This window comes from Rhinatrema bivittatum, chromosome 19 (genome assembly GCF_901001135.1).
Source record: "Rhinatrema bivittatum chromosome 19, aRhiBiv1.1, whole genome shotgun sequence".
Lineage (NCBI taxonomy): Eukaryota > Metazoa > Chordata > Amphibia > Gymnophiona > Rhinatrematidae > Rhinatrema > Rhinatrema bivittatum.
In genome coordinates this window covers 42,660,179-42,680,872 of record NC_042633.1, presented here as the reverse complement: position 1 = coordinate 42,680,872, position 20,694 = coordinate 42,660,179, and the positions used below count along the sequence as shown (strand labels likewise).

Genomic DNA, 20,694 nt, shown 5'->3' with positions numbered 1-20,694 from the left:
CAGACGAGGCGTGCAATAACGCTGGTCCAGGGACTGGATTGACACTTACCAGTAACCTCGGGGAACACGCAGCCACACCAGGAAGGACCATAGTGCAACCATCCGGCAGCCGAGGGCGGGAATATCCCCTCCCCCCCCCCCCCCCCAATCCTTATCAGGTAAGTAGTAATTGCTCCTCTCTCAGCATGTGGACAGGTGGATCCAGAACAAAAGCAGGATGTACCAAAGCCACTCCCGAACAGGGCAGGAGGCTGCCCGAGGCCCCAACACCACACGTGCGAAGGCCGCGTCCTCCCCGGCGGCAATGCCTGGAAAGGTTTGCCTGAGGAGGACCACGTCGCAGCTCGGTAAATCTCGTCGGGAGACCACCATCTAACCTCCTCCCATGACGCCGCCCGAGCCCTAGTGGAACGACCGGGCAACGGCTGCTCAGCGTCCACCTACGCGGCAGCCGTGACCACCTCCTTAATCCAGCGGGCCACTGTAGCCCGCGACACGGGCTCACCCTGTTTACTCCCAGCCTGGAGGACAAGCAGCCGGTCCATCTTCCTACGAAGTTCAGAAACCTCTAAATACCTGACGACATGCCTTGCTGACATCCAAGGAACCCTAACAGGCGATATTCATCTGCATCTCTCTCCCTGTTCAGAGGCGGCAGGGAAACTGACCGATTCAAATGAAAATCTGAGACCACCTTTGGCGAAAAGGACGGGACAGTCCGCAACTGTATCGCCCTCGGAGTCACTGGAAGGAACGGCTCCTGGCAAGACGAGGCCTGCAGTTGGGAGAATCTAAGCGTAGAACAAATTGCCACAAGAAACACCATTTTCAACGTAAGTAACCTCAAGTAAAGACTGCACAGCGGTCAAAAGGTGGGACCCTCCAGGAAATCCAAAACCAGATTAAGACTCCACAAAGGCAATGGCAACCATGCTTCACTCCTTTTAAGCACCGGGCCACATCTGGATGAGCCATCAAAGGCCCCACCGTTCACTTGACCTCGGAAACAGGCAAGAGCCACCACCTGTACCTTCAATGAATTAAGGGCCAACTCTTTTCTCAATCCATCCCGCAAAAATATCCAAAATGAGCGGGATCTTAACTGAACGAGGGAGAGCCTCTCAGTCCTCAGACCTTCCAGGCTCTTGGGTGTGAATCAGCCACTCATCTGAGTATGGGTGAACCAGAATGCCATCCTTTCTCAACACTGCCACAAACACCATCATATTTATTTATTTATTTATTTATTTATTTATTTATTTATTTAAGGGTTTTTATATACCGCAGTACGTAAAGAAATACATCACCGCGGTTTACATTTAACAATAACTTAGCAACAGGCTTTACATTGACATTATTAATAGGTATTACATAACTTTTAATAATTATGTAATTACTTAATTATTTAATAATTATTTAATAATTATGTAATTATTTAATAATTATGTATTACATAACTTTTAATAATTATTTTAATTAATAGGTATTATCATAACTTTTGGAAAAGGTTCTGGGCACGAGGGCCAACCCAAAAGGCAGTGCTCAAAAATGATAATGTCGCCCCAAAGCAGCAAAATGCAGAAACCATCGATGCGCCAAGTGGATGGGAATATGAAGATATGCTTCTGAGAAATCCAAGAGCGTCAGAAACTCCGACTGTAGTGCCCTTATCACTGAGCGTAAGGTTTCCATGCAAAAATGATGGTTGACTCACTTGAGATCTAGGATGGGGTGAAAGGAGCCCTCCTTCTTGGGCACAACGAAATAAATATAATATCGGCCCATATTTTCTTGAGGCTTGGGCACTGGAACAAAAGCCCGCAGGCTTAGGAGCCTTGACAATGTACATTCCCACTGCTGGTCTCTTCGGCGGCGAGTTGCAGGAAGACATCATGAAGACATCCCGAGAGACACTGAGAAACTCCAGAGCATAACCATCTCTTATCAGCTCCAGAACCCACTGGTCTGATGTGATCTCAACCCACCTCCAATAAAAAAGAGAGAGGTGACCCTCTATTTCCTGTGCCCAGGGGTGGGTTGGCACACCTTCATTGAGAGGCTCAGGGGGCACCACTGGGCTGCCTGGGATGAAAGGACTGAGACCTACCCAAAGGTCGAGTCTTCTGCGATTCCGCTTCTCTGTAGGGTCGAAAGCGTCTGAAAACCCTAGCATGACCTCTCGTGCCGAAGGAGCATGGCGTCTGCTTCTTATCCTCAGGTAACCGAGGAACCTGGGCCTCACCTCACTTTTATTGGCCATCTTTTCCAGCTCACTTCCAAACAAGAGTGATCCTTTAAAAGGCAGTTTAGTAAGATTAGACTTTGAAATTGTATCGGCCGACAAATTCCTGAGCCAAAGCTGACGCCTGGACCCTATTACCGAAGCCACCCCCTCTGGCCGAAGTGCGGACCAGGTCACAGCCCGCATCCGACAAAAAGGCGGCTGCCGGTTCCATCGTACCCTGGCAAATTCACACCAGATTCATTGACTTCCTGAGAGAGAAACAAACAAGAGCGAGCCATCAAGGAGCAAGAAGAAGCTACCTGCAAATTCATTGCCATCGCTTCAAAGGCCTGCTTAAGGCTGGCCTCAGTTCTATCTTGTGCATCCTTCAATGCTGCTCCCCCTTCTACGGGGATAGCCGTTCACCTGGTGATGGCATACACAAGGGCATCCACTTTCAGAACGCCAATTGCTCCTTCACAGCTGGATCCAGGGGCTATGGCTCTTCCAAGGTTCGACCCTCTTTAAAATTAGCTTCAAGATCAATCAATTCTTGAATGGCCTCCATAATAGGGAAGAAACATGATGCTTTACGCAAATAAATCAAAATGGGATCTTTCTTTGGCTTAGAAATGAAATCGGGCCCCGGTACCCCCAGCATTTTCAATGTATGAAAATTCAGAGCCGGTAACTCATCTCTGTGAAAGAAATACAACATAGTGCTATACGGCTCCAACCCTGGAGGAATTTCCCCATCCTCCAGGGACTAAGGATCGGCTTCCTCATCCGTGCCATCCGGGTCCCTGTCAGCGTGACCCGCAGCAGGTCTAGACGCCTACCCGCAGCACCAGGCGTGTGGGAATCCACAGCCTGCGAGCCTGAACCATCAGGTTTGGCTGGGGCCACCGACTGCGCCTGAAGAAAAGGACTGCACCCATGCCAAAAAACCAGGGGGCGTCTGTCCTGCACGCACTGAACTACCTTCCCCGGCTGACATACCAGTTAGGGGAGCCCCAATTCTAGGCGAAACCTCTGACAACTCCATTCCTGCATCAAGCCGGGAAGGACGGGGCTTAGCAAAATCAGACGGAGACAAGCCTCCCTGAGCCTCCAAACAGTGCTGACACAAATCAGAGGGGACGCCAGGCTGAGAGGCCCGACTACGGCAAGCAGCACAGAGGGCAAGGCGCTTAGGTTTCTTTGCTGTCGGCGCCATAGTTAACAGCACGCTCTGGACAAGCAACTGAGAACCGTGCGCCCAGCTGTGCTCGCAATGGGCACGTAAAAAAAAACTTGTTGCTCAAAAAACGGACACCCATTGAACTTATTCAGATGCCCAATTTGATCGCCCGTCTAGGTGCCCTGACGCACACCATTATGAGTCCAACTAAGCGCCCCTAGGTGCACAACCGAGCGTCCAGCTAGATGCACAGCTGGGCGTGTAAGCGCGAACCGATGCACAGAGAAAAAGTGCGCAGCCGCCACCGTGGCCTACAATGCCACGAAAAGTCTAAGCCTGGAAGCAGGGCCTAGCCCAGAAAGGCTACTCAACCCGTCAAGCTGCTCGAGTCCTCCAGGCTCCCCCGGAGGGAGGGGGGGGGGGGGGGAAATGGGCATTGGATCAGCTCGCCGAGCCACGGAGACTGGAGGAGAAAGGAATCCCTAAAATCATCTCCCAATGTTTTACTTTATTTTGTCACTTGTAAGCCAGGGGATGATGGAGCCCTCAAATGCAAAGCTAATTCTCTTCCTAATGCTTGCATTGTGCTCCGGAGCTCAGAGGGTGTAACTGGTCCAGGAGACGGAGCAAGGTGCAATGGGGAGTCCTCTGCTGTATCTTTCTGCCACATTTTTCTTGGTCTCTTGACTGCATCTCTTGGTCCTTGAGGATCTTCTCTCTCTCTCTCTCTGCGCACGTTGTACAGAGCAGCCGCCGGGCACGGACGCCTCCATCGGCAGCACTGCTCTTGCGTTCTTGCTTCTTTGCCGCAGTCTCCGGTTTTCCTTGCATCGGTCGGGATGCGAATGCCCCAGGTGATCACAGCATCTTCCCATGCTCTGCGGTTCTCTCGGCGTCGTGATCCCAGGCCTTTTCTGGCATAACGATTTTGGAGTTTATACAGTTTCCAATGGATGAGCCTTTCGTGCACACAGATCTTCTGCCATCACCATGACAAGAAGCGAGTGGCACTGCATATATAGATTAACCAGTTTATTGAGGCATGAGCTTTCGAGGACAGATTCCACTTCGGTTACTCTACAAGGAGTTTCCTTGTTTATACATTCAATTGGTTGAGATCTTCGTGGGGCCAGTCTGTGATTCCAAAACTGTAGGAAAGTGCAGGGACTGACCGGTGATTTGCATCTTATTCCGTGCTGTTAAAGCACTTTTCAATATCAGATTCAGTCTCTGGTAGTGCGCTCCTGGATTTCTGTATCTTCAGCTATTCTTAAATATTTCCTTTTCACGTTCCTTATTTTACAGTCTTCAGTCAGAGAGATGTTCTCAGGTTTGCTTAGTTTTCCCCTCCTTTTTTTCTTTTTTTTTTTTTAACAGTGAGCAAATACGTAACACCGGGTAAAGGAGAAATCCCAAGCATTGTCCGTCCGCAATAGCCACAAATCAAATCAAACCCAGCTTTGGTTTCATCAGTTCAACATTTATTAATAGCGCACACGCGATAATACAAAAAAGGGTAAGCGAGTACATAAAAAAGAAAGCAAATATAGAAACATACCTTTTATCTACACACAATTTACAGTGATAGTTTTAATACGAAGAGAAGTCTCCGATAGTCACGTAAGCCCCTTGCTGGTACCCTCAGGGTCAGGAGCCGTGTAAGACTCTTTAGCGTTCCCCCCCAGGGGCCACACGGGATTCTTCAAGATCCTTCAATGTTACTCACTCTGAAACTGAGGGAGTGTAGGGGGGGGGGATTCTTGGGTCCCTCAGGGTTACCACGAGGCTGGGGGGGGGGGGCCCCCCTCTTCTCGATCCCTCAATTAACTCTTTACCTGCCCTCAGATCCTGGCTGGAAAGGCATAGACGGGGAAACATCCTAAGGGGCCGCAAGCGAGGAGCAGAGGTGCTCCCCAGGCTGCCGGGGGAAACCCTCCTACTGCTGAGAGGTCTCCGGCTCACGTGACGCGCCCTAGGAGGGAGCCGGCGGCTGCCGCCGGGGGCCCTTCCCCCGGAAGCACGAGTCCCTTCCCCTTGCATGCAAAGAAGAAGACATAACAGAGCCGGAAGGAGATAAAGCTTGTTGCAGTCTTTGTTTTGTGGGCCCTCCTGGGAGACAGAGAGGGAAAGGGTGGGCCGTGCTAGGAATATGGACTAGAGGGAAGGGGGCAGGGGGGGGGGAGAGAGAGAGAGAGAGAGAGAAGGGTTAATTAGTTTTTTCCTTTCTTCTTCTTAGGCCGAGACCTTCTCTTTGTCTTGGAGTCGATGATCTGCTGGGACTGGCGCTTCAGGGTGGCCCGTGTCACGATGTCAGCATCATCGTCTCCGCTGTCCTCCTCTGTTGGGGGGGGGGGGGGGAAGGGAAAAAAGAAAATTATTCCTTACCTGCTAATTTTCGTTCTTGTACCACGGATGAGTCCAGATGGTGACTTATGTCCCCCGTCCAGCAGAGGGAGTCATAAGAACATAAGAACACGCCATACTGGGTCAGACCAAGGGTCCATCAAGCCCAGCATCCTGTTTCCAACAGTGGCCAACCCAGGCCACAAGAACCTGGCAAGTACCCAAAAACTAAGTCTATTCCATGTAACCATTGCTAATGGCAGTGGCTATTCTCTAAGTGAACTTAGAGTCAGACAAGAAACGTCTGAGGGTGCTACCATATAAGCCAGCACCACCACTATCCCTCTTCAGTAAACAGCCTATGAAAGCCATAAAAGAGAGAGAAAGAGGAAGGGATCAAGCAAAAACAGGTGTATATAACCGTAAACTGTAACTCGAACCAATTGCAAACTTGCAAAAAAAGAACTGTAAAACAGTGCCAAAGGCGAAAAGAGAGCCATAGATACACAGAGAGGCAAAGACAAGGAAATCGAGCAGTAAATACCCCCCAAATGTAAATCTTCACGAGTCAGAGGGGGAGGGCGCCTGGACTGATCCTTGGTACTACAGGAACGAAAATTAGCAGGTAAAGAATAATTTTCTTTTCCATGTACGTACCCAGATCAGTCCAGACGGTGGGATGTACCAAAGCTTCCCTACTGAGGGTGGGCCCTAGATAGCCCTGTTGGAATGACCCTTCGCCAAAAGAACCAAAAGTTGACAACTGGACATCCAGGCGATAGTGCCGAGCGAAAGCATGCAAGGACTTCCAGGTGGCCGCTCGACATATTTCCTGAGAGGAGATGGAATGACTCTCCGCCCAGGATATCGCTTGGGAGCAGAGAGAGTGGGCTCGGACACCCATCGGGGGTTGCTTCCCTGCGCCAATATACGCGGCCGCAATAGCCTTCAGCCAGCGAGCAATCGTCATCTTAGAAGCCTTGGACCCCCTCCTGGGGCCTGACCAAAGGACAAAGAGGTGGTCCAAGAGACAGAACTCATTGGTGACCTCCAGGTAACGTATCAAGCAGCGCTTGGCATCGAGCTTACAGAGATCTTGAGAGTCAACAGACGAAAAGGAAGGAAGCTCCACCGTCTGATTCAGGTGAAAGGCAGAGACCACCTTGGGCAGGAACGAGGGCACCGTGCGCAAGGTAACCCCTGAGTCGATGAATCGTAGATATGGCTCCCTGCAGGACAGCGCCTGCAGCTCAGAGACATGGCGGGCCAAACAAATGGCCACGAGGAAAACTGTCTTAAGAGTGAGGTCCTTGAGAATAGCGGCACTTAGAGGCTCGAAGGGGAGTCCGCCCAGGATCCGGAGTACCAAGTTTTGAGGCTCCAAGGGAGGCAAGGAGCTTGGAGTGGTGGTTTCAAATGCTTTACTCTCCTGAGGAACCGGACAACATCCGGGTGCCATGAGAGCGAAATTTCTTCCCCTCGGCGAAGCAAGGCCCCTAGGGCAGCCACCTGTACCCGCTGAGAATTGTAGGCTAGACCCTTCTCCAACTCTGCTTGCAGGAACAAGAGAATCTGAGACACGGAAGCATGTCGTGGCTGTGTTGAGTGGTCCATGCACCATGACTCAAAAACCTTCCACATCAGGACATAGGTGAACGTCTTCCACGCTTGGAGGAGGGTCGAGATCATAGCCTCTGGATAACCACGGCGTCTCAGTCTGCGCCTCTCAAAAGCCAAGCTGCAAGACAGAAGCGAGCTGCCTTGTCGAAAAATATTGGTCCTTGGTGGAGGAGGTGTGGAAGATATCCGAGGCGTAGGGGTCTGTCCACCGCCAGGTTGAGTAGGTCCGCGAACCATGGCCAATGAGGCCACTCTAGAGCCACCAGAATTACAGTGCCTTGGTGATCCTCTATCCTTGATAGGACCTTGCCCACTAGGGGCCATGGTGGAAACACATAGAGGAGAAGATGGCGGGGCTACGGCAGTACTAGTGCATCGATGCCCTCCGCGCCGTGTTCTCTTCTGCAGCTGAAGAAGCAAGGTGCACTAGGTGCATCGCCTCCTCGGAGAGCTCCCACTCTCCGGGATCGAGATGTTGCCAGCTGAGGAAGTCCTCCTGAATGTTGTCCACACCTGCGATGTGTGAGGCCACCAACCGAGCCAGGTGTAGTTCCGCCCACTGCATGAGCTTGTCCGTTTCCAGCGAGACGTGACAACTTCTCGTGCCTCCCTGGCGATTTATGTACGCCACCGTGGTTGCGTTGTCCGAGATTATTCGGACCGCCCGATGGCGAACGAGGGGAAGAAAATTCTTCAGTGCTAATCGGACCGCTCTGGTCTCCAAGCGGTTGATCGGCCACCGTGCCTGAGCTTTCGTCCACCGTCCCTGCAGGGACCTCGTCTGGCAGACCGCTGCCCAACCGGAGAGGCTGGCATATGTGGTGACTATTATCCATTCCGGAATGTCCAAGGGCATTCCCTGAGGCAAGTGGAAAGGGTCTAGCCACCAGAGAAAGCTGTCCCCGACGGACTGTGGAATCAGGAGAATGGCCTGGAAGTCTCGCGACACTGGCTTCCAGCGGGAGAGCAATGCCCTCTGCAGCGGACGCATATGCGTGAAGGCCCAGGGCACCAGATCGATAGTGGATGCCATGGATCCCAGAACCTGAAGATAATCCCAAGCTGTGGGCAAAGGGAGACCAGAGAAACATTGGATCTTGGCCCATAACGTCTGGGCCTGATCCGGCTGCAGGAACACCTTGCCCTCCACCGTGTCTAATCGCATGCCCAGGAAGTCCAACGATTGGGCCGGGGTAAGTCTGCTCTTGGCGTAGTTGATGATCCACCCGAGGGATTGGAGGAGTTGTACCACTCTGTTGACCGCCCGATGACCCTGGCTCAAGGTTTTCGCTCGAATGAGTCAGTCGTCCAGGTATGGGTGGACAAAGATTCCCTCCCGACGGAGGGCAGCCGCCACCACCACCATGACCTTTATGAAAATTCGTGGGGCCATCGCCAGACCAAAAGGGAGGGCTTGGAATTGAAAATGTTGTCCTAAGATCTTGAATCGGAGGAATCGTTGATGCGCCTTGAGGATTGGGATGTGCAGGTACGCCTCCGTGAGATCCAGCGAGGCCAGGAACTCTCCTCGGTGGGCTACCGCTATCACCGAGCACAGGGTCTCCATCCTGAAGTGTGGGACCTTGAGGGACTTGTTTATAGATTTGAGATCCAGTATTGGGCGGAAAGTGACCACCTTGTTGGGTACTACGAAGTAGATGGAATAATGGCCCTGGCCCACTTCTGAGGGAGGCACTGGGACAATTGCGCCCAGCGCGAGGAGTCTGTCTAGTGTCTGGCGTACTATGATCTGCTTTTGGAGTGACCCGCAGGGAGAAAAGATGAACCTGTCTTTTGGGGGCCGAGCAAAATCCAATGCGTAGCCTTGTTTTAGGATGTCTAGGACCCACTGATCCAACGTGATTCGGACCCACTCCTCATAGAAGAAAGAAATCTGGCCCCCTATCCTGGGGATCGCGGAGTGGGTCTGCCTGGCATCATTGAGGAGGCTTGGAGGATGTCCCATGGGGCAGCCCGTCCTTGGCAGGTCTGCGCCCTCGAAAGGGCCGGGTCCAGGAATGTGAGCGGGAAGAGGGCGTCCGGGGAGTCTGTTGCCTCGTGGTGCGGAAACGGCGTTGATTGCGAAATCGACTTCTGGAAGAACCGAAAGATCTCGTAGATTGCGGCCGATCCTCTGGAAGCCTATGCACCGCATTTTCTCCGAGAGACTTAATGATCTGATCCAGATCTTCTCCAAAGAGGAACTTGCCCTTAAAGGGGAGAGATCCTAGCCAAGTCTTGGAGGAGGAGTCTGCCGACCAGTTCCGGAGCCAAAGCAGGCGTCGGGCCGAGACAGCCACCACCACTGACCTGGCCAGGACCTGCAGAAGATCATACAAGACGTCTGCCCCATAGGCAATCATGGACTCCAAACTGTCTGCCTGACGTGTCTCCTCTGGGGGCAGATCCTGAGAAGTAAGAAGCTGTTGCACCCAGCGGAGACCCGCTCTCTGTGCCAGTGCATTGCAGATGGCCGCCCGGACCCCCAGAGCCGAGACCTCAAACATTCTCTTGAGGTACACCTCTAGCTTCCTGTCCTGGAGGTCCCTGAGCGCTGTGCCCCCTGTGACCGGGATGGTAGTGCGTTTGGTGACTGCTGAGACTGCGGAGTCGACCATCGGTACCTTGAGCAGTTCCAGGAAGTCCTCAGGGAGAGGGTATAGCTTCTCCATGGCTCTACTGACCTTGAGGGTGGCTTCGGGCAAATCCCATTCCCTAGACAACATCTGGAGGAACGTGGGATGGGTAGGGAAGGCCCTTGTCGGCGGACGGAGCCCTGCCAGCACGGGATCTCCCTTCTTCACCAGGAATCAGGCCTTCCAGCTCGTCCCTTTGGAAAATGCATAGGACCCGAGGGTCATCTCCCTCCATCTGAGCTGCAAGAAGGGGATCATCCGTGGCCGGGTCTGGGACCGGGTCCCCCCCTTCCACTGGGGGGTACCCTCTCGGCAGTCCAGGTGGGTCCCGGGATGCGCCCGCGGCCCCCCCCCTCCCTGCTGGTTTGCTCCCTGAGGTACTCCACCCGCGCCAGCTTGGGAGGGGGGGTCCGGGGGTGAGGTCCAGTGGGTGGGACATCCTGGCTAAATACAAAATCCGTGGAAAAAGCTGGTGGGCCCGGTGGGGGTCTGGTTGGGGCATCCCCCGACTGCAGCGATGGATCCAGAGGCGGTACTGGTGCCAGTAACGGTGGTAGGACAGAAAACGGGGCCTCCGCTTCTTCCTCCGAGGAGCTGGATTCAAAATGGCCGCCGTTCCCGGGCTCAGCGGGATTGGGCCTGCCGCTGTCCGCCGGGGCGGTCCTGACCGCGCGATCCAGCGACGTCCGGCGGCTGCGAGCTGCCCTCCCCGCCGAGGAGGCAGCCTGTGCAAACTCCCTCCCGGGAGAGCCGGGACCCGGGCCGGGCACACGCAGTGCATGAAGACGCTCTCGGCATGCCGAAGGGGGGGGAGGGAGGCGCGGGAGGTCAAACCCCGGCGGCACCGCAAACTTCTGCTCCGGCCTCAGCCCAACCGCTCAACGTACCCCGCCGACCCTAGTCCCTCGCAAGAACCGGCGGGGAAGGTGCGTCGCGGGGCCGCAGGTCGGAAAGCGGCAGAGGGGGGAGGGAGAGAGGTTGAAACCTCCAACTTACACCCCAGCGGGCTCGGCACGACGGAGAAAGAAATCTGAAAAGGATTCGGAAAGATACTGGAGAAGGGACAGTGGGTGTGTGCGGGCTTATAGGGCAGCGCCCTCAGAGTGAATTTGTTCTGACTCCCCCTGCTGGACGGGTGGGGAACATAACCCACCGTCTGGAGACTGATCCGGGTACGTAGAGGGAAGAAGCTGAGCGGCTCCCTCCTCCTCCCTGCCCGCTCACCTGGGTATATGGGCTGCGCCGCCTGTACAGGTATCTTCACCCTGACGTTGTAGGACGGAAGCTTCCCCTCGATGGTGGCGTGGAACTGGAAAACAGAAAAGGAAGGAAAGGGAAAAGGGAGGTCACTTAAAGGGCCTGAGGTGGGGGAGAGCGCCCCCGCCGGGAGCCGAGCGCGGGTGCCGGCAGGTTTGCCGGGGACGGTTCCTCCGCTCAGAATCTTGTCTGTCTGTCTGTCTGTCTCTTCTCCCCTGTCTTCCACAGCACTAAAAGCGGCCGGCACTGGCCTAGTGTCTCCGCCCATTAACTTGCCTGATCCTCGGTCTCACTGCCTTCGGTTTGGACGGCTGGCGGAAGCAGCAGTGTCTAATGGAACAGAAGGGGGAACCAGAAAGAACCAAGAGCGTGAGAAGGTCCAAATAAAAGAAACCCCCGGGGAGGGCGAAGGAGACGGACGCAGCAGCACACCGGGATGAGCTGGAGGAGCAGGAGCGGAGCCAGCACTGCCTCTCGGGGGGGGGGGGGGGGGGAGCGCTCCTCCACCCCAGCCTGCACTTACCTCTTCCTCTTCCATCTGTTTCACGACCTCAGGCAGGTCCTCCTCCTCCAGGTCGTCCAGCAGCAGCTGCAGCCTCTCCCTCCGTGGTGGCGAGCAGGTCCAGCACGTACTCGTCGGAAGTCACCGGGGCTAAGGGTTTTCGGAATTCCTTCTTCGGCTGCAAGACGGGGAAGACACCCCCCCCCCCAACCCTGTTTTTAATCCGCACCGCTCAAGAGAGAGAGAGAACCACTCGTCGGACAGGTCCCCACCGGCCCGCGGCAGCAGCTCCTCCCCATGCTGGGGGGGGCCTCTCGGATACAGGGGGGGGGGGGGCTGACACCTCTTCCACCTCCTTCGGGGAACGGGTAGGCAGGGCCCCCCCCCCCCCCCCCCAGTTCTGGCAAGGGGAGGGGCCACCCGCTCGCGTCGCACTCTTAAACCTCAGGTGGTCTTCACTGAGTGAAATCGCCACGGATTCCTTGCAAGCGTTTCCCGCTAATTCCCGTATTCCTCGTTACCCCTCGGAACTGCCCCCCCCCCCCCCTTCCATAAGCTCCAGGGGATCCCCCAGAGGTCGGGCAGGCCCCCCCTCCCTCCTGACCCTGGGCATGCAGGTGAGAAAAGCCACCCAAGCTGCCCCGATCCCAGCAGAGCCGGAAACGTCACCCACCCGATGGGGGGGGGGGCGGACCCCCTCCCGCCCGCGTCCGACCCGCCTCGCTCACCAGCCTGATGTGCTGGACCTTGCCGGCCAGGTGCTGCACGCCTGCCTTGGCCGCTGCCAGGATGCGGATGGCCCTGTCCGACTCCTCCTTCAGCCTGTCCCGCCTCCTCTCCTCCGTCTTCAGGTGCATTTCCAGTTGCTCCAGCATCTTCTGTCCGCTGGCGGAAAAGAGAGGAGCACGAGGAGCATGAGGGGAAAAAGAGAGGCGGGAGCCGGGCTCCCGGGAGGGGGGGGGGGGGGGGGGCAGCACCGCAGCCTCTGGATCAGACTGGGTCACGCCCAAGGGTTTCCGGCAGTGGCCGATGCAAGTCTCGGGCACCCAAACGGCGCCCGAGCTACCGGCCTGTGGTACCGGGTTAACAGAGGCCGCCCAGGCTGCCTTGTGGGAGACGTCCCTAATGGCCTGGCCACGATCGACGCTAAATTAAAAAAAAAAAAAAGAACTGGAGCGCTGCCCGGGCTCACCTGGAGAGTTTGGCCTCCCCGGAGTACTTCAGCTCTTGGTATTCGGCCTCCAGGTGCTCCTTATCTTCCCTCAGCCTCACCAGGGTCTTCTCGTTCATTGTCTTCAGCTCGTCCAGGTGCTTGCGAGTTTCTCCCTGAGCCACAAACCTGTCCACCACATCCTGCGGGCACAGAGAGAGAGAGAGAGACCGCATGCTCAGCTCTGAGAGAGGAGGCCGCATCACCCCAGAACTAGAGGAGCCGCGGGGAGACACAGCGAGCTCGCACGCCTTCTTTCCTGCCCGCCCCCCCAAGGCGAGAGAGAGAGAGAGAGGAAGGGTGTGAGCTCCGGAGGCCTGGCCCTCACCTGTATGTCCGTTACCGCGGTGGCATCCTTGATCCTCTGGAAGGCCTCCTGGAACGATTTGATGGCTTTCTCCTCGTCCTGAATACCGACGTTCCCAAACAGGGCCTCCTCGCTTACTTCTTCCGGCTGAATAATCATTCTCAGTGCCTGTGAGAGAAGAGAGAGGAGCCTGTGTGAGTGCACTGCACAAGATGCACACACCCCCCTCGCCTTCCAGCGCAATCTCCACCCTCGCTCCACATCCATGCACCCCAGCTCCAGCCTCCATGAACGCGCAGCGGGACAACCAGGGTCTCCTTCGGAAGCCCTGGGGAGGTGGTGGCTATTAAAATCCCCTACATGCGCCCTAAGTAATAATGGTGTGTGTGGGTGGGGCCAGGTGCCTGCACTGTCGCTTACCCGTCTGTCTGCCCGTTCCGCTTGTATCTGCCGCTCCTCCACCTGCCTCTTGAATTCGTGAAGGATTTCATCTCGCTCCCTCCTCTCTCGGTACATAATCTCCTCGTGGTGCTGGAGCTCAGCCTAGGAAGGGAAGGAAGGCCCTCGTTAGCACGACCCAGCCCGCCCCTCGCTCGCCGATTCAGGCTCCGGCTCGTGGCTCACGCAGAACAGAGGCAGGGCTGGGCTTAGAACGCAGGAGTCGCTCAAGCAATGGGGCAGGGGAGACTGAGGAGGGGGTGGGGTGGGGAGGGGGAAATGCTTAAGGACGTTTTATTCATGGAGCGCTCCGCCAGTCCCAGGCAGACGCAGGCGAGGCGGCCGGTTCCAAGGGTCGCTGGCGTGCCGAGGACCTCCGCGCGCAATGGCGGAGGTGCGCCTGCCGAGTCCCGTACCCGTGCCACGTCCCGGGAGAGGTTGGCGTCGTTGTTTATCTGCTGTAGCTCCTTCAGCTCGTGCCTCTGCCGCAGGATTTCCACCTCCAGCAGGTCCAGCTGGTTCTGGAAGGTCAGGCTCTCCTCCTGAGGGGGGGGGGAAGGAAATTCAGCACGAGAAGTAAGTCAGGAGACGCCCCCCCCCCCCCCCACTGCAAGTCCACATTTCTGAAGGCAGAGCAGCAGGGTCGGTCGCCATCTGCATCCAGTCCTGATTTAACCAACAACCCCTCCCCGGGGCTTGAGTTTTTCATCTCCTTCAGGTAGGAACTTACAGGTCCTAGCTTGCAAGTGGGCGTGGAAGGAGGAGATAAAAAGCAGGACTGGATCGGCGGTCCCGGGTTTTTACTATAGTTCTAACGAGACCCACCCCCGGCATTAGCTGACGAGCAGTGCTCAGCCAGCCTGAGCCCCTTACCTGCATGTGGTCCTTCAGTTTCTGATAGACATTCATAATGTACTCCGCCTCCTGGGACTTCAGCAGGGCCTTCTCCAGGCGGTTCTCCAAGATCCGGAGGGTCTGGTGGGGGGGGGGAGAGGAAACAGCAGAGCGTGATCCGACAGAACCACAGAGGTGGCAGCTGTCGCTGGGGCTCTCTGGAAAGGCTTCCGGCTAGGGAGAAGAATCGGCTGCGAGCTACGAGTTAGGAGAGAGCGGGGGGGTGGAAGGGGCGAGGAGAGGGGGCCTGCACCATGCCTCCCCCACCACCCCGCGGGCCATAATCCCAGAAAACACATTTCTCTCGTGCTCGGACAGCGCCGAGTGCCCAAGTCACTTGGGAATTTAAAAAAAAAATGTTCTCCTGCCAGAACATAATGAAGACACGGCAAGGCTTCTGAACCCATCCCCGCTCCCAACTCCCAGGCAAAAGCCCCAGAAAGAGCAGAAAGCTGCAGCCCCCAGCAGGAAATGGCGAAAGCAGCAGCAGCAGCAGCAAAGCTGGGAACAGTCAAAGTGCAGAGCCCCCTCCCTGCCCCCACCCCCGGGGCTGGCACCCGGGTGTGAGAGTGAACAGCCTCGCCCTTAGCTGTCCAAAGACAGAAAGCCAAAGCATTCAAGCCTGCACCAAGCCCCAGGCAAAGGCAAAAGAAATGACCTGCAGGGACTCATCTTCACTCCCACCTCCTTCACTCTGTGGAGAAAAGGCAAACGGTAAGACATCAGGAAAATGGCACCCAGGGGCCTTCGGAGATTTGTGACAGGGGATCCCAGTACTGGAATAGCAGGAGGTGCTGCAGGGCAGGAGTGAGGTGCATTGGTAGAGCTGTGTGTGAGGGTCTCAGTACTGGAATAGCAGGAGGTGCTGCAGGGCAGGAGTGAGGTGCATTGGCAGAGCTATGTGTGAGGGTCTCAGTACTGGAATAGCAGGAGGTACTGCAGGGCAGGAGTGAGGTGCATTGGCAGAGCTGTGTGTGAGGGTCTCAGTACTGGAATAGCAGGGGGTGCTGCAGGGCAGGAGTGAGGTGCATTGGCAGAGCTGTGTGTGTGTGAGGGTCTCAGTACTGGAATAGCAGGAGGTGCTGCAGGGCAGGAGTGAGGTGCATTGGCAGAGCTGTGTGTGAGGGTCTCAGTACTGGAATAGCAGGGGGTGCTGCAGGGCAGGAGTGAGGTGCATTGGCAGAGCTGTGTGTGTGTGAGGGTCTCAGTACTGGAATAGCAGGGGGTGCTGCAGGGCAGGAGTGAGGTGCATTGGCAGAGCTGTGTGTGAGGGTCTCAGTACTGGAATAGCAGGAGGTGCTGCAGGGCAGGAGTGAGGTGCATTGGCAGAGCTGTGTGTGTGTGAGGGTCTCAGTACTGGAATAGCAGGAGGTGCTGCAGGGCAGGAGTGAGGTGCATTGGCAGAGCTGTGTGTGTGTGAGGGTCTCAGTACTGGAATAGCAGGAGGTGCTGCAGGGCAGGAGTGAGGTGCATTGGCAGAGCTGTGTGTGAGGGTCTCAGTACTGGAATAGCAGGAGGTGCTGCAGGGCAGGAGTGAGGTGCATTGGCAGAGCTGTGTGTGTGTGAGGGTCTCAGTACTGGAATAGCAGGGGGTGCTGCAGGGCAGGAGTGAGGTGCATTGGCAGAGCTGTGTGTGTGTGAGGGTCTCAGTATTAGAATAGCAGGAGGTGCTGCAGGGCAGGAGTGAGGTGCATTGGCAGAGCTGTGTGTGAGGGTCTCAGTACTGGAATAGCAGGAGGTGCTGCAGGGCAGGAGTGAGGTGCATTGGCAGAGCTGTGTGTGAGGGTCTCAGTACTGGAATAGCAGGAGGTGCTGCAGGGCAGGAGTGAGGTGCATTGGCAGAGCTGTGTGTGAGGGTCTCAGTACTGGAATAGCAGGGGGTGCTGCAGGGCAGGAGTGAGGTGCATTGGCAGAGCTGTGTGTGTGTGAGGGTCTCAGTATTAGAATAGCAGGAGGTGCTGCAGGGCAGGAGTGAGGTGCATTGGCAGAGCTGTGTGTGAGGGTCTCAGTACTGGAATAGCAGGAGGTGCTGCAGGGCAGGAGTGAGGTGCGTTGGCAGAGCTGTGTGTGAGGGTCTCAGTACTGGAATAGCAGGAGGTGCTGCAGGGCAGGAGTGAGGTGCATTGGCAGAGCTGTGTGTGAGGGTCTCAGTACTGGAATAGCAGGGGGTGCTGCAGGGCAGGAGTGAGGTGCATTGGCAGAGCTGTGTGTGTGTGAGAGTCTCAGTACTGGAATAGCAGGGGGGTGCTGCAGGGCAGGAGTGAGGTGCATTGGCAGAGCTGTGTGTGAGGGTCTCAGTACTGGAATAGCAGGGGGTGCTGCAGGGCAGGAGTGAGGTGCATTGGCAGAGCTGTGTGTGAGGGTCTCAGTACTGGAATAGCAGGGGGTGCTGCAGGACAGGAGTGAGGTGCATTGGCAGAGCTGTGTGTGAGGGTCTCAGTACTGGAATAGCAGGGGGTGCCGCAGGGCAGGAGTGAGGTGCATTGGCAGAGCTCTGTGTGTGTGAGGGTCTCAGTACTGGAATAGCAGGAGGTGCTGCAGGGCAGGAGTGAGGTGCATTGGCAGAGCTGTGTGTGAGGGTCTCAGTACTGGAATAGCAGGAGGTGCTGCAGGGCAGGAGTGAGGTGCATTGGCAGAGCTGTGTGTGTGTGAGGGTCTCAGTACTGGAATAGCAGGAGGTGCTGCAGGGCAGGAGTGAGGTGCATTGGCAGAGCTGTGTGTGAGGGTCTCAGTACTGGAATAGCAGGAGGTGCTGCAGGGCAGGAGTGAGGTGCATTGGCAGAGCTGTGTGTGAGGGTCTCAGTACTGGAATAGCAGGAGGTGCTGCAGGGCAGGAGTGAGGTGCATTGCCAGAGCTGTGTGTGTGTGAGGGTCTCAGTACTGGAATAGCAGGGGGTGCTGCAGGGCAGGAGTGAGGTGCATTGGCAGAGCTGTGTGTGAGGGTCTCAGAACTGGAATAGCAGGAGGTGCTGCAGGGCAGGAGGGAGGGGCATTGGCAGAGCTGTGTGTGAGGGTCTCAGTACTGGAATAGCAGGGGGTGCTGTAGGGCAGGAGTGAGGTGCATTGGCAGAGCTGTGTGTGAGGATCTCAGTACTGGAATAGCAGGGGGAGCTGCAGGGCAGGAGTGAGGGGCATTGGCAGAGCTGTGTGTGAGGGTCTCAGTACTGGAATAGCAGGAGGTGCTGCAGGGCAGGAGGGAGGTGCATTGGTAGAGCTGCTTCCTTAGCCTGGGTATGTAAGTACTAGGCAGCTGAGTCCTCTCACCTGGGCCTCCTGCGAGCTGTCATTGTCCGGGGATGGCAGGCTCTGGCACTCTAGTTGCCTCTGGCTGTATATGAGCTGCAGCTCCTCCAGGCGCTGTTTCCGCAGTGCGCTCTGATGCTTCAGTGCATTCAGGCGCTTGATCTTCTCACACACCTTTTGGTCCACGATCTGGATGGCGGCCTTAGGGGAACAGGCGAAGGTTTCATTACGGACTTAAGGACAAACGATGTCACTCACCTTCTCCCCTTCTTTAAGTGGATGGAGACCGCAGACGGACCGCCCGCCCGCCAGCCCCGGACAGACTCAGGAAAGCACTCAGTCCTACCTGCCCACTCTTGTGTCCCACGGCTGCCTTGTCGCTTTCCCGATTTTGAAAGGCTTCTTGAATTACTTTCTCGTCACCCTGCAGGGAGAAATTTGAGCTTTGAGTGACATCAACCCCTTTACATACATGCATGAGACAAGATACCCCTTATCTAGGCTACTACTGATAAAACACAGATCGTCTGGGCTTTCTGCAAAACGAGCAGAGAGCCTCCAAATAATCTAAATCCCCATCTGATTGAGAGGACTGCCAGACATCTAAATGATAGAGGCCTGGAGGGCTCAGGGCATAGGAGCAGGGATACGGAGCCTGTCACCTCTAGGACTGGAGGGATCAGGGGATGGGAGCAGGGATACAGAGCCTGTCACCTCTAGGACTGGAGGGCTCAGGGCATAGGAGCAGGGATACGGAGCCTGTCACCTCTAGGACTGGAGGGCTCAGGGGATGGGCGCAGGGATACAGAGCTGTCACCTCTAGGACTGGAGGGCTCAGGGCATAGGAGCAGGGATACGGAGCCTGTCACCTCTAGGACTGGAGGGATCAGGGGATGGGAGCAGGGATACAGAGCCTGTCACCTCTAGGACTGGAGAGATCAGGGGATGGGAGCAGGGATACAGAGCCTGTCACCTCTAGGACTGGAGGGATCAGGGGATGGGAGCAGGGATACGGAGCCTGTCACCTCTAGGACTGGAGGGCTCAGGGGACAGGGGACGGGCGCAGGGATTTGTATCTGAAAAGGCTTTAGGTGGCCTGTGTGATACGGGCTGGTGAGCTCAGCCGGAGCCCTCCTCCTCGTAGGGGGGAGGCAATCAGCCTTGAGCTGCAAGTCTCCATTTTCCTTACCGCCAGAACCTGTGCCAGCCTCTTGTGCAGTTTCTTGTTCTCCTGCCGTAGACGGGTTATCGACTCTTTGTTCTTTTTGATCGTCCATTGTGAGCTCTCGTAGAATGCCTTCTGGTCCCCATCTGCAAGAGTCAAGCCTTAGGCTCTAACTTAGCTTAGAATGAGCTCCGTTTTGGGCCACGTTATACTAAAGTGTGGGATTTTACCCCGGGGTGGACAACTCGAGGCGTGAAATTCAGCAGGGCTAGGGTCGGGCACTGAATCTACTTGCCTAGATCTATCCCGGTAACTTCAGGCTGTTTTCTCCGACTACCTACCTGCACAAGGCTAGCCGGATGGCACTGACCCCAGAAAGCTCTCCCAGCTTTAAAATGTGGCCACCGAGAGGGGAAATGGTCTGACTGGGTAACTGTAAAGCTACCCGGACCAGCCCCCTTTGAATACTGACCTCCGGTGCACCTGTTGCACGGCCGGGTTTGATGGTTTCCACATTGCCTCACTGAGGGGGCAAGCTGCTGTGGATGGGGACGGTGAGCTGACCCGCCGCAGGGAGAGGAACCATCCCCCAAGTGAATCTAGTCTCTGCGTGTGAGCTGGCTAAGCCATGACCCTCTTCCCCCATGCCTTGCACATGTGCACACTCCCACCTGCCCATCCCCTCCCCAGGCTTCTCTCCTTCCACCTTAGCAGTCTCCTGCCCCTGCCCTCCCTGCCCTCACTCCACAGAGACTGAGGGTGCTGCTCCTGCCCTCTCTACCCTCTCTCTCCCCTGAGATTGTGGCATGCTACCCCTGCTCTCCTGAGATTGGGGGTGCTGACCTTTCCCCTCTCTCTCTGCTATGGTTGGGGAGTGATGCTCCTGCCCCCCCCCCCCTCTGAGATTGGGGGGTGCTGACCCTTCCCCTCTCTCTCTCTGCTATGGTTGGGGAGTGATGCTCCTGCCCCCCCCCCTCCTCTCCTCTGTGATTGTGGGGTGCTGACCCTTCCCCTCTCTCTCTGCTGAGGTTGGGGAGTGATGCTCCTGCCCCCCCCTCTCCTCTGTGATTGTGGGGTGCTGACCCTTCCCCTCTCTCTCTGCTGAGGTTGGGGAGTGATGCTCCTGCCCCCCCCCCTCTCCTCTGTGATTGTGGGCTGCTGACCCTCCCCCCCCCCCCCCTGCTGAGGTTGGGGAGTGATGATCCTGCCCCCTCCCCCTCTCCTCTGAGATTGTGGGGTGCTGACCCTTCCCCTCCTCTCTCTCTCGGCTGTGGTGGGGGGTGATGATCCTGCCCCCCCCCGTCTCCCCTGACATTGTGAGTGTTGACCCTGCCCCCTCCTCTCTCTCTCTGCTGAGGTTGGGGAGCTGCCCCACCCTCTCCTTTGAGATTGGGGGGGGGGGGGTCTGCCCCTGCCCTCCCTCCTCCGTCCCCCGGAGATTCCCCCTCTCACCCAGCAGCTGTATCTTGCGCTGCAGCTCGTTGATCTGCTCGTGGAGCGGGGGCAGGACCCCGCCTGCGCTGACGGTCACCGGCATGACGGCCCCTGCTCCTGCCGGCCGCCCCCTGCCCCGCCGCCTCCTGCACCCCGCCGCGTCCTGCGCCGCCGACGCCGTATCCTAGCAACGCCCCGCCCACGCCGACGCGCCCCGCTCGCGTCACCGCCGTCCCCCTGG

At 56.5% G+C, this 20,694-nt stretch overlaps 1 protein-coding gene across 1 annotated transcript; it reads right to left on the bottom strand.

Annotated features, from left to right (window-relative positions):
* Positions 1–4,868: 4,868 nt before the first annotated feature.
* On the bottom strand, positions 4,869–20,660 carry CCDC151 (coiled-coil domain containing 151). The gene is given in 15 exon segments (XM_029585115.1): positions 4,869–5,742; positions 11,228–11,312; positions 11,784–11,861; positions 11,863–11,940; positions 12,491–12,647; positions 12,955–13,115; positions 13,301–13,447; positions 13,700–13,822; positions 14,134–14,259; positions 14,591–14,692; positions 15,270–15,305; positions 17,876–18,055; positions 18,201–18,278; positions 19,044–19,165; positions 20,472–20,660. Coding segments are annotated over 15 exon segments (1,686 nt in total). The 5' UTR covers positions 20,557–20,660; the 3' UTR covers positions 4,869–5,614.
* Positions 20,661–20,694: the final 34 nt, after the last annotated feature.